This window comes from Equus przewalskii, chromosome 16 (genome assembly GCF_037783145.1).
Source record: "Equus przewalskii isolate Varuska chromosome 16, EquPr2, whole genome shotgun sequence".
Taxonomy (NCBI): Eukaryota; Metazoa; Chordata; class Mammalia; order Perissodactyla; family Equidae; genus Equus; species Equus przewalskii.
In genome coordinates, this window is record NC_091846.1 from 43786602 (window position 1) to 43801165 (window position 14564).

General features: G+C 33.5%; 1 protein-coding gene across 2 annotated transcripts in view; it reads right to left on the minus strand.

Annotated features, from left to right (window-relative positions):
- KLHL1 (kelch like family member 1) overlaps window positions 1-14564 on the minus strand; it is a 327107-nt gene that overhangs the window by 175274 nt on the left and 137269 nt on the right. For both annotated transcript variants that reach the window (XM_070578894.1, XM_008513552.2), the window contains exon 4: window positions 7059-7255. In XM_070578894.1, the coding sequence (XP_070434995.1) occupies window positions 7059-7255 (197 nt within the window). The remainder of the gene's footprint in view (window positions 1-7058; window positions 7256-14564) is intronic.

Here is a 14564-nt window from a genome sequence, read left to right on the forward strand (position 1 = left end):
GCAATTACTTGAGTGAATAATTATTTGTTATAATATTACTATTTATTATACATCTCTATCATTTTATCCAGTATAATCTGAATATCCTCTTTGTACATGACACTAAACACAACTAAAAGTCAATTTTTAAAAACTCTTTCACTCAAATCAACTTCCAGTTTTAACCAGGAGACTAGAAATTTACCAATGACTGCAAGTTAGAAGACAAATAAAAACTGCCTGTAGGGAATTGTCAGTTGAATTCAGGGGCAGAGCAAGTAAAGAAAAACAAAAACAAAAACGAGAATAAGAGGAAGATCCTTTCTACCTGGGCTTCCACAGGCTTCCTTCCACATGTGATCATTAAGCATCAATGGCGGTTGTTCTCTGATCCACTCATTGAACTCACACTGACACCTTCATTTCTTATCAATTTACAAAGAAATTCTGGAAGTCAAATTTTTCTAATTTTCAGCTTGACACTTATATACTAATTTAAACTCATTGCTCAGACCATGTATGTATATGAGATGTTGAAAAGGAGTAACAAAAGTAATGAATAAAAAAGACAACATTCCAAACAAATTTTAGTACTCATGTATCACATAATAGGCCCGAGAAAAACATGGATGAAGGGAACTTTATTTTGATGGCAGAGAAAAGCAAAGAAATTTAAAGTTAAATTCCACTGATTCTCCCAAAGGAAACTTTAATTTATGGTTTATTAGAAGGGTTATTGGTAAAGATGAAAAATCATGCTGCTAGCCAGAAAACACGAGAAACGTCAGAATTTTAAAGCTGTGAACAGAAACCACATAAGGAAAGTTTGTTTTTCTCTCCAGCACAGCTCTAATGGCTCTGAAGGACAAGTGAACGGTGTACAGGAGCTTTTAAGAGCACCAGACCCTGAGAGGGCGGCTACTCTTACACTCACTCTGGAAGGCTTATGCCCCAGTTCTGAGGCTTCTACCTTTCAAGCTACTCACTGAACCCGTTGGTCTGTAATTGGTCCTATTGTGTTTGCTTTTGCCTCCAGCATAAACACTGCGAAATGTTGCAAACCATGCTGGTAGCACTGGGCAGAAAGAGAGAGAAGAGAAACAGGGAAATGAAAAAACCAAGGACCGAAGTCTTCACGGAGTTCTTTGGTTTCGTCTAGGTTTTAGGTTTGCAATATCTGTTTGTCTGAAGTAATCTATGTTTTGAAGTGTTTTGGATATCAGAAATCTGACTTGATATTATGCGTAAAGCATAATCACTGTATTTTCATTAGCATCTTAGATAGAGCATGAAATCTGTAGTAAGACAGTACTAAGCTTAAATCCCCATTGTAGCATGTTCTATCTATTGTTCCTGAGTAAATTATTTAACATCCCAGAACTTTAGTTTTATCATTTTTAGGATGGATATAACTCATACCTTGCAAGAGTTTTGAAAGAATTAAATTAAATAAATATGTCTAACACCTAGAACAGTGCCTGATATGTACTATACGCTTACCTTGTGTACCACCGGCACCAGTAGTGGTAAGTATTTCCATCAAGCACAGTGGCAGAAGCTAGAGTTACCTCAGTTTCTCTTTTTTCTTGCTAATTCACCCAATATATGCGTGTGAATATACATATAGGCCTCTAATGAAGTTCTGACCTTTATTCTCGGTCTCTCTTCTTGCCTTCTGCTCTAGTAATCCAATGCCTAGTTTTAAAATTAAATCTTGGCTCTTACTTGCCCAAAAACTCTCAGTGATATATCATTATACTCAATATAAACACCCAAATCCTTAACAAATTCTCCATAACCCTGCAAAATTTAGCTTCACCTTAATCTCCCGCCTTATCATCTACTCCTCTTCCCTTCCCTCCATGTCATCCCATCACACTAGAATTTCCTTAAACAGAGCCAAGTTCCTTCCCACCTCAGATGATTGGCACCACCATTTCCCTCTCACAAACATTTTGTAGCCACTCTTTGCCTGATTAATTCTGCCTCATCCTTTACAACTTAGTATAAGCATCACTTATTTAAAGAGGATTTCCTAGTTTTACTCTCCCATAGTACCTTATAATTTTCCTTTCTAGCATTTACCACATATACAATTGTCATTTATAGAGATAATTTATTTGCATTCAACATATTAACCTTGACTCTAAGGTCAATATATTTGGACTTTGGTCACCATTGTATCCCTAGTGCCACCTACACAGCTCCTGGTACACAGTAGTCAACAGTCACTCACCCTCTCACTGTTTCATTCAACAATTAATGCTAGGTACACACATTTATCTAGGCACTTCGGTTACAGAAGTTTAAAAAAAACGCTACCAAGGAGCTACCACATTAATGATGGACATAGACAACAACAGGAACAAAAATATATATATATATATGACAGAAAAGCCGGGAACTAATAAGTACTCTAAAGGATATAAAGCAGTGTGAGGGAATAGAGTGTTTTGAAGGCAGTGCCACTTTCTATAGACTATTCAAAGAAGAAGTCTGTGGAAAGTGACATTTGAACAGAGATCTGGATGAGACAGAGCAGAGGGATATAAATATTTGAAAGAAGAGTGTTTCTGGCAGAGGGAAGAAAGAACAAGCGCAAAAGTCCTGGGGTACTATCATGCGTGGTGCAGTCAATAAGCAGTAAGAAGGTTGATGTGGCTAGAACTGTGCGAACACGGAAAATAATGGCAGGAAATACCACTGGAAAGAAAGTTAGAGGAAAATCATGTGTAGTCTTGTTGAATTATTGAATTCAGGAGTCAAATACTAAAAGAATACCCAAGGGAACCACAGGAATTAATTACTATATTTCAATGTACTAGACACTTTGTTGCGACAGAACAAATTTCAATGGAAAGACTTGTTCTCTGTCATAAAGGAGTTTGCAACATTGTTGTGAAGGCCAGTCACAGAGACGTAACAGGTAAGTAACAGCATAAGGAAGTTTGTGATAATATCACATAATCTTAAGAAAAGGAATACCAAGATTTCAAATGAGGGAGACAATGGCATGAAAAGGTTTAAAATTTTTCTTACTCATAGATGAACTTAAACTAGAAATTGAGATGTTACTAAGAATTAGATACCATAGATTCCAGACAAGATAAATATGAGTAAAGTACAAGTGATGGGAATTCATGGCACATATTTAGAAAGAGTGAAGTCAATTCCATTTATTTTTGAGGAAAAATGCCCAAGTAGTGGTTCAGAAGCTAGATGTGGAGGATCATGAATTTCAAAATACGGAGTTGAACCTGCTATTCTGGGGTATGTGTTGAAGACAATATTAGATTAGGAAAACAAGTAAGTTTATGTTCTCTGTAAGAAAAATTGTGGATACGGAATTGGAGGATTCAGGAACCACTGAAAGGGCTGTGGAAGCAAAGGTCAGGGAACTTTCTATTAATGATCTGGACCTTCAGTTCAACGTGAACTGTTCTCAAAAGCACTCCACAAAGGCACTGCACTCCTCAGAAACCTCCAGAAGGCTCCCATCAATTGTCTCAGTCTACAGCAGTGAAGTTAATCACTTTCAAGGGCGCATTTAGAAGTTATTTCAACTTTCCCTTAGTGCACATCTCTGCCTGCAACTGCGTGTGAGCTCACGTCTTCCACCTCTTCCCTTTTCCATATCTTGTATGAATGTCTCTTATTGGCAAACTCTAGCTCAGAACCATATGGAGAGGGGATTTCTGGGAAATTCAGTTCCAGGCATCTCCTCTCAAGGCAAAGATGATCTTGGAGGGAAATGGTAGTGATGATCAGCAGAAATACACAACCCAGAAGAGAGAAAGATCAGAGCACTGAAGTAGACTCTGGACTTTGCATCCTTCTTCACACAAAGCAGATCAACGCTAACATCATTCTTTCATGTAATATTTAATTTGAACAGAAGATTACACTATTAAAATGAAAAACAGAATGAGAAACACAAATATTACTGTTTTAGACATAAGTCCATTCTATCAAATACATGAAGACAGCTATTTTCATTCCCTAATATTACTCAGCCATAGAGATCCATAATTTTTTTAACTTTTCTTCATATGACATGATTATAAAATATTTGCTATTCTTGATATTCTCATCTGTTTGTTTGTCACTCTCTAATGCTTCTAAAATGTGATGTCCAGAATTAAGTACAGGTCTCATAATGAACTCCGACTAATAGAGTACAAGAGGATTATTTCTTACAGTTATTTTGTGCTATCTGTATATTCATGTAGCCAAAGTTTAAATTAATGTTTTAGAATTAATTTCACCCTTCTTCCTAATATTGAGCTTTCAATAAAAATTTTCCATTATTTTGCACATGAACTACTGTCAAGCTGGGTTATCTTCCCCGAAAAGATTTTGGAACCATCCACACAAAATCAATAGCCAAAGCCAAATAAATGAGTGAAATTTACAAAAGAAAGATAGCAAATCATATAAATAGCAAAGGCAGATAGACAGTAAGTTAATGTCTGTACATTGAAAATCAAGTTCATATGTAAAAAATTTTAGCAAGGATATTGAAAATTAGAAAGAAAAAAATGTTATTTATGAAATAAAGAAAGAATAAGTAATTAGAACCAATAAAGAAGTTACTTCAGTCTCCAGAGGTAGGAAAACTGGGATAATGTGCTACTCAAGTAGTTAAGAGAAAAACATGATAATATAATAGGTTTCTCTCAAAGTACAGATTGAATAGATTGGATGAGGACATATGCCTAATTAAACAAGGATCGGAAGCAATACGTGGTGAAAAATTATATCAGATGCAAAATACTCATTTTAGTGTCAGAACTGAGAGAAAATAGTGATCTAGGATGACAACTGGTCAGTAAATTTTGTTCACTAAAATAATAAACCCATGAGCATCTGGAGAATACTGGAGTTTCATATTTCCAAAAGAATTCAAAATCATTAAATTTCAATAGACATAACACAACACATAATCTATTCATAGTCTCAAAAATAAATTAAGATAGAGTTGCTTAGAATGTTGAGTGTCTTTGCTAGAACTCTTCTTTATTTCTCTTATAAATATATTTTACTATGGAGTATACATTTTGAAGTGTTTAATGAAAAAAATCTCGTTACTATCGTGTGACAAATTGCAGAACAGTCCAAGCAGCTGCAAGAAAAACATTTTTGTTAGTAAATTAATAATTTCAAACTAGACCAGAAGGGACCATTATCCCTCTGGATATGGAGGCACATTGTTCTCTGGCTTAGCTAAGCCAGGAGCTCCTAATTGTAATGAAATGTGCATAGTTAAATGACTGCAGTTGGACTTTGATATTTTGGTTGATGAAGTACTTGTTTACATTGATTTTATATGGTTCATGTCATTTCAATAGTAGCACTGTGCCCTGTCGTGGAATATTTTGAGAGAAGAATTTGACAGTAGAATTACAAAGCATGTATCTCCTTCTTTGTACTTCTATATTTTCACTTAATTTACTAATCTGCTTAAAGGATTAAAGAAAAAATTAAAATAATATTGAGATTCTGTCTAAGAATAACAATTAGAAGACTTTCAAATGGCTGACTGTCATTAGTGATTTGAAAAGGCATTAAATCTTAAAATAAGAGCTTTTTAATAAATAGCAACTATAAAGTTAATGAGATTTATCTCTTATAAATTCTTTCCTTGAGCTGGAAAGGTAAAGTTCTATACTTTACAATTGATTTTTTCAATAGTAGCAATGAAAACAATAATGTTAATAATAATAACTATAGCAAAAATGGCTGGCATTTTATATAGGGCTTGCAACATGCCAGGCATTGTATTAAGTGCTTTTAGAATGATTATTTCTAGGGTATGAAATATAATGGGTATGAAACTGTTGTAACTGATTATTCTGCTCTAGAATAAAGATAATGTATAAAAAAAAATCCAAACCATGAAGTTCACACATTTAAAGTGTACAGTTCGATGATTTTTAGTATCTTTATAAAACTGTTAAAATTCATACACATATGCATATTTATTTATATAGAAAAAAATCAAGGAGAAAAGTATAAAATAGGCTTAAATTATTTTAGGAGTATTTATTGAGTAATATTCACTCAATTTAAACCCACTGTGAACATGGTACAGAAAGTCAAATTTAAAAAAATTAGATCAATTGGTTTATATATCTAAATATTTTCCCTTAGTATAGAAGTTCCCAGGAGTTCTGAAATCCAATACTCACTATACCAATACTTTGCCATATACACAATAACTATATCTTTTCTCCACAAATTATACACGCAAAGCCATACCAAATATAATATGCTATGATGAAAAGTGTGTTAGCCAGCTCGGGCTGCCATAGCATAATACCATATGCTGGGTGGCTTAAACAACAGGAGTTTGTTTCTCACGGTTCTGGAGGCTGAGAAGTCCCAGATCAAGGTGTAGGTTGATTGGTTCCCTGGTGGGGACTCTCCCTGGCTTGCACATGGCCACCTTCTCACTGTGTCTTCACATAGTCGAGAGAGAGAGGAAGCAAACTCTCTTGTGTTTCTTCTTAAAAGGGCACTAAGACCATCATGAGGGCCATACATCCACGACCTCATCCAAAGCTAATTGCCTTCCAAAGTTCCCATCCAAATACCACCACAGCAGTGCTTAGGACCTCAACATATGCATTTTGTTGAAACAACTCAGTCCATAGGAGAAAGGTTGCAAGAAAAATGCAAAAAAACTATAGGTGTTTGTAGCACAGACTGCTAGCTCTTTACTAGAAAGGAAGGGAAAAAAAGAGAAGCTGTGGAAGCAGATGTAAAAAGATAGATATGCCAGGAACAATTAAGAAAAATTTGTTTAAAAACATTTAAAAATCCCAAATAGTCAATATCTATATCTATATTGCCTATAAAATGTATATAATCCATAAAGCAATAACAAAGTCCATTACGTAATATCTTTTTTACTTTGAGATTAAAAACACTATATGGTACATTGTGTCCCATAATAAAAATGTGGCAAGCATGTAAATCTCATTGTAAACTTAAAAAAGTTGTTCAACGTCATGTCTGTAACTATTTTAACTTCTGACAAAGGACTATGCCTCTATTATTAAAATATTACATTTCCTTACCATTGTGTAGCTGTGGGCCACCTTCATTAACTCAATGCATCCTTGAGCATCTGCAAATGCTCGGATTCCTAGGCAGTTGGATGGATGCAGCAGCTTCATGAGGAAGTGGCAGCACACTTCTACTACTTGAGGAAGCTGCAGAAGGCACGCTGCAGCAAGAAGGTTCTCAATGGTGTCTTCCTTTAACTCCAAGCAACCTAAACATTTAGTGAAGAGAATTATGAAATGCGGCTTAAAACATAAAATAACATGTACCATTGTATGACTCAAAACATTAGGCCAATCTGCTAGAAATGATCTGAACCGAGATCAGTAATCAAGATAAATAGAACTCACTAAAGGCCAGCAAATGTTGTAAGCACTTTGCATCTCTTACTTCATGTAATGTTCAAAATTATCTACTACCTATGCGGTTTCACCTAAAATATCTATATCCACTTCAGCAGGGATTATGGTTGCTCCTTTGCTTGCGAATTAAGAAGCAAAAGAGTAATAAGGTTCAAAATACATGTCTACAAACTTAAGAGAGCAAAGATTCACTAAATTTCTGACAATATATATATATGTGTCTATGAACATGAAATACCTATGTGTGGATAATTAATATGGGTATATTTATATACATTTATGTATACATGTGTTGTAGATTAATAGTATATTCAACTCATTGTACCCATTTTTATAATTTTCTATAACTTTTCTTTCCTTTTGGTCAGTTATTTGACCCACAAAAAATGAGCTTTTTCAGTCTTTCCTCTTTTGTGAAGTATTTTATTAAGGGGATGGAGATGTTTTTGGAATGTTTGTAGAACACATCTGTGAAAGCTTCTGGGCTTAATTATCTGGCATTAGGTTTTATTTAGCAATTAAATTCATCTTTAATAGGTTTAGTCCCATTCAGATTTTCCATCAGTATTGAGTGCGTTTTTCTAAGTAGTACTTTTCCAGAAATGGTTTATTCCATCTTAGTTTTTGTGGCCCAGACTGCTACCGTTCACTAGGAATTCTTTACTCGTTTTTCCTGAACACAAAGCCAGACCACATGTTAATGTCATAACACATGTCAAAGGACTATGAGCAGAGGCATGTGTGTTTCTACCACAAAAAGGCATTTATGATATAAAAGTGCCACATTCATGCTCTATTTCCCCTCTACCAGCTAATTCAAGATGACATAAAACCCTAGCGGATGGAAGATACACAAGAAGTAAGAAGTAAGGTGCCTGGGTCCCAGAATCATCACGCAGAACTATAAGCTTCAGATTGTAATACTCAATATTTAAACTAGTAGTACGGAAATAATAAACTCTAAGTATTCAAGTATATACATAGTTTTATTAGTTCTTATGCCCTAATCTATTCTAAACAGTACAGTTTTAATTTTATTTTAATTAGTCTGTACCTGTACTTATGTAAAAATTTTTATACCATGTGTTTATTTTTTCCTTCTGCCATTTTTTATTTTGGTAAATTAACCAATATTTTCAGTGGATTGTCTAATTGATTAACTAGTTCAGAGAATCAACTCTTTTTGGTTCTTCTTAATGAACAATATAGGGTAATGATAATGGATGTGAGTTTTTTAGGAATATAATTACTTATTGATTTTGTTTAGAAATTATTGGCCTTGGGGCCGGCCGGGTGGCACAGAGATTAAGTGCGCACCTTCCACTTCGGCGGCCCAGGGTTCGCCAGTTCAGATCCCGGTGCGGACATGACACCGCTTGGCACGCCATGCTGTGGTAGGCGTCCCACATACATAGTAGAGGAAGATGGGCATGGATGTTAGCTCAGGGCCAGTCTTCCTAAGCAAAAAAAGGAGGATTGGCAGCAGTTAGCTCAGGGCTAATCTTCCTCAAAAAAAAAAAAAAAAGAAATTATTGTTCTTGCTGAATATGATGATAAAGTCCATCATGAATTCTAGAAAATTTTTGCCCATTTTCATTGAAGTGGTTCTTCCTTCTCACCATTGCTTCCTCAATTTTCTCTTATAGAGTATTCCTAAGAGAAACATATTGGATTGTATTATTCTCTCCTCGATGTCTGCAATTATTTTACATCTTCTATTTATTAATTCTCTCTCCAGAATATCTAATATTTTGTTTAAACCTGATATTTTAAACTGCAATAGCTAGTTTATTTTTACTTCTAGAAGTACTCTTTATGAGAATTATTTGTACCAAAAGTTTATAATATTTTCATATCTACCTTTAAAATCATGGACACGTCTTTGATAAATTAATCTACTGTTTAATCCTGACTTATTAAAGATCTAAATAACCTTTAATTCTAGAAGTTCTACCCATGAAAATTATTCATTTCAGAGAACTTTTAGTTCATAAACATCAATTTTTATTCAGTCTCAAAGAGTTTTTATAATGTTTTCATTTTTCTTTGATTACTGATTTAATTTCTACTGTCTTTATATAACTTTACCACATTAGTTTTAATTTAACTGAAAACAAGGGTGTATGCTTTCAGTTTAATAGGAAAATTTTGAGAATTATAGATGGCTTTCTAAGAAAATAATGTTGCTTTATTCACCTTTCTGAGTCTTTTAAATTTGACTGAGGTTTGAATTATCCAAGCTAGTTTTATTTATATATTTCTTTTACTCTTTGACTCAGTAAGCCCTACTTTGTAGCTTCTAATATTTAATGATAGTGACTAGTCCTTATATAAAAGGGACATATATTTTAATTCATCTTTGAAATTGGAAGATAGGCTGCACTAAATTTGAAACTCAAAGGTGAGGCTATAGGGAAAACATAATTCTGATTAACCTTCATTATTAATGTGCTGTCGTCTAATCAAAATTTAAAAGTGTATTCTTGCCAGTTGGAATATATTTTCTAACTGCTACTATATTATTTTCTTAGACTTCTCCTTTTTTCAACATGAACATTTCTATGACACGTTAGAGAAGTTGTCCACTTTCAAAAATTCATCTTTCAAGGACAGAGTATTTATTAAGAAAGACTTATAAATGAAATGCCTTTATTTTTTTCACACCAAAGATTCTATTCTGGAATTTAAAAAAAATTTGCAGTGACTTGCAAGAATACTGTAATAAATACTCATATACTGTTTATCTAGCTTCACTGAGTGTTAACATTTTAACATATTTGCCTGTGTGTGTGCATAGTATCTATGTTGTAGTTACTGAATTATTTGATAGTTACTTTCAGCCATGATATTTTAACCCCTAAATGTTTTAGAATGTATCTCTAAGAACAAAAGCATTCTCCTACAGAGCTGTAATATAACTATCACACTCATGAAATTGAAATAATAGCATTTGCTATAATGTAAATTTCCCCAAACATCCAACTAATGTGCTTTATAGATTTTATCTTTTAACTCAGGATCCAATCAAGCTTCACATATTACATTTACTTGTTATGTCTCTTTAACGTCCTTTAATCTAGAACAATTTCTCAGCCATTTTGACCTCAGGAAATTTATATTAATCATGTGTCCAGGCTAGTTGTTTTGTAGAATACCTCAATTTGAATAAGTCGTATTATTTCCCCATGATTGGATTTAGCCGAATCCTTTTTAGTGGGGACAATACAGGTGATGTTGTACCCTTTCCAGTGCCTTAGAGAGGGAGACTCATGATGTCAATGCGTCTCGGTGTTGACGGTGTAAGGTTTGGTATCTCGTTTACGGCAGGGTCTGGCAGGTTTCTTCATTTTAAAGAAAATTTTCCTTTATAATTAATAAGTAATCTTTAGGGTGAGGGATCATTTTGCTTTCAAACATGATATTTCACCCATAACTTAACATGTTTAATAGATAAAGAGTATTATGTTTTATTTATGAGTTTCACTGAAAGAATAAGACAGCAAAGGAATCTAAAATATGCTTCTAACTGTAGCAAGGGATTTGATGGGAAAAAAAAGCAGGTAAAGTGGAAACAACAAATTGAAAGGAACAATAAATGATAGCAAAATTAAAATACTTTTTATTATATATTACTTTTCAATTAAATTAGCTACCTAAAGTTGAGTTTTGATATAAAAGAGGAACACTATCAATAATAAAAGTTAGAAATTAAATTTCTAAAATTTTCATAAAGACACAAGGACCCTATTGTTCAGGTATTATCAGCTAAGAGAAAATTGAGAGTCATAGATCACTTCAGCAGAAGAGACATTCGCCAATAGCAATAAAATTCTTTGAGGTGTTTATATTGCATATTATCAATAACATTGTCATCCAATAATAATGTCAAACAAAATCTTCATCTGAAGTTGAAGGATTCACACCAAGTCAAATGATTTTAAGACTAATTATATCAGTACAATTATTGGTATATATTTCAAGGTTTATAAAATATTACAGTAAGCACAGGAAAAAATATTCTACAAATTACAGTAAGCTATTTTTATATCAATTTCAGATGATTTATAAAAGGTGTATCTGCACTTATAAAAAAGTAAACTATAGAGCAGATAATATGAATACATTAAAATCTGTTATTGTTTACAATTAATTATAAGTATAACAATTTTTTATAAATATCTTTAAAATATTGTCATGATTTAAGAGCTTCAGAGGAATTTTGCCTAAAAATTTTTGGCAAGATCATCAAGAACACGGTTGCATGCTTCTTAGCATAGATCTTGTGAAAATAAAAAATGATAAATGTAGATGGCATGGCTTCTATAAATTCTATTTTATTGTGATTTTGGACCATTGGGAGAGTGACTTTCTTTAGTTTTAATTAACTAGTTGTTCTCAATAGCACTTGTCCAGAGAAGAATTAACACAGCAGGCCTGAACTATTCTTGAAAAGGCCTGCATGCAAGATTTGCCCTTGACTCACGTCTGAGAACTTAGATTTCAAGACGGTTCTCACCATTAACTAATACGAATGTCTCACTGTGCTTAAACTGTTTGTATAAACAATATGGTTTATGCTGAACACCTGCTTTCGTTCTGGGAGTCGGGAATTTTGGTACATGTTAAGCAGAGGCTGCGTAGTGATCAGTATTCAATTAAAAAAACCCAGGCACTTAGTCTCTAATGAATTTCCCTGGCTGGCAACCATTCACACACTTTGTGACAACAAATTGCAGAGGAAATTAAGTGTGTCCTATGTGACTCCACTGGAAAGGACCCTTGGTAATTTGCCCCTGGTTTCCCTTAGACTTCACCCTATTCACCATTTCACTTTCTGGTTGTATTTTGTATCCTTTTGCCATAAAAAAATCATAGCCATTGGTATGACTATAGGCTGAGTCCTGTGAGCCAGTCCAGTGAACCATCAACCTGGAGGGATCATCTTGGGGATGTCCCAACACAGCATTCTACTTAGAATATTTGGGGTGTTAGGTGAAGTTTTAGACATACTGTATTCATGGGCTGGAAGATACAATATTGTTAAAGTTTCAATTCACCCTAAATTAATCTACAGATTTCTTACAATCATATTCAAAATCCCAGCAGACTTTTTATTGAAATTGCCAAACTGATTCTAAAATCCATATGTAAACGCAATGGCCTAGAATAACCAAAACAATTTTGGAAAAGGAACAAAGTGGGAGTAATAACACCAGTAGATTTTAAGACTTGTTACAAAGCTGCGGTGATTCAAGCTGATTGGTATAGGTCTAAACATGGGCAAACAGATCAATGGAAAAGAATAGAGTCCAGAAATAGAACCATCCATATGTAAACAACTAGTTTTTTCAAAGGCAATTAATGAGAAAGGACGGTCATTGAACAAGTGGAGCTTGCCCAGTCTGACATCCATGTACAAAAGCTTGTATTTTAATCCATACATCACTCAATACAGTCCTGCACCGCATGTCCAATAGTGGTCCCATAAGGTTAGTACCACGTAGCCCAGGTGTGTAGTAGGCTATACCATCTAAGTTTGTTTAAGTGCACTGTATGATGTCCACACAATGACTAAATCTCCTAATGACACATTTCTCAGAACATATCCCCATGGTTAATTGCAACATGACTGTATACAAAATTTATTCAAAATGGGTCAGAGTCCTAACTGTAAAACCTAAAACTACAGATCTTCTACAAGAAAACATAGGAGAAAATCTTTGTGACCTTAAGCTAATTAAAGATTTCTTAGATAAAACATCAAAAGCATAATCCACCAGAAAAAAATTGTTAAACTGGACTTCATAAAAATCATTGCAAATGACAATATTAAAAGAACGAAAAATAAAGCATAGACTGGGAAAAATTCTTTGCAAAATGATATATCTGATATAGTACTTGTATTTAGAATGCAAAAAAGAACTCTCAAACTCAATAATAAGAGAAAAGTTAAATATGGGCAAATGATTTAAACAAACATTCCACAAAAGAAGATATATGGATGGAAAAATACACAAAATCATCACCATTTAGGAGAAAGCAATTTAAAAGCACGGTGAGATACTACTACACACACATTAGAACTGCTGGTGGGAGCACGAAATGGTATAACATTTTTGGAAAGTAGTTTTGCAGTTACATCTTTCAAATGACTCGGTCATTCCACTCCTAAGTATTTGCCCAACAGAAATGAAAGAATATATTGATATAAAGCCTTGTACATGAATGTTTATAGCAGATTTATTTTATAATGGCCAAACACTGGAAGCAACCCAAATGTTCAAGTGACTGGCTAAAAAAATTGTAATATATATATATATATATATATATATATATATATATCTCCAGTGGAATACTACTCAGTAATAACAAAGAAAGATGTATGCAACATCATGGTTAACTATGCTGAGTGAAAAATAATTAGGCTGAATGAAAGAAATCAGACAAAAAATAAACTCCACGAGCCAATTTAATTGAAATTCTTAAACAACCAAACTAATCTATTGTGATAGAAATCAGATCATCAGTACCTGAGCATGGGGTAAAGGTGAGGAGGAGCAACAAGACAGATAATAAAAGGGCTTAAAAAAACATCTAGGGGTAATGGATATATTCATTATCCTGACAGTAGTCATGGTTTTACGTATCACTTACATTTACATATGTCAAAATATCAAATTGCACATCTTATATACGTACAGTATTATATGCCCACTACTCATCAATAAAGCTTTAAAAATATTCTAATATTAACAAAGATGATTTGAGTTGACTGGTAATTGTAAATACTGTCTGAAGGCTTTAATTCAATCTTTACTCACAAAATCACAAAGATATGATATCACTATTTAGAGACATTGTGGATTATATGTTAATTTTTTTCTTGAAATTTACAATAAATAGAACATAGTATAGTCACGGAAACTTCACATATCCCATTATCATGACCAACATAGTGCTAAAATAATCTTATAAGTGTAAACCTAACGTACAAAATGATGTGCATGGGTGTGTGTACATGGTTGTATCTTTACCCTCCCAGTCAACACTTGAAATGAGTTGACATAATATATATAATAATTAACATAATAATGGCAGTGAAATAAGCTATAGGATATGTAAAATATGTTTGCAAAAGAAAATAATTATTTAGCCCAA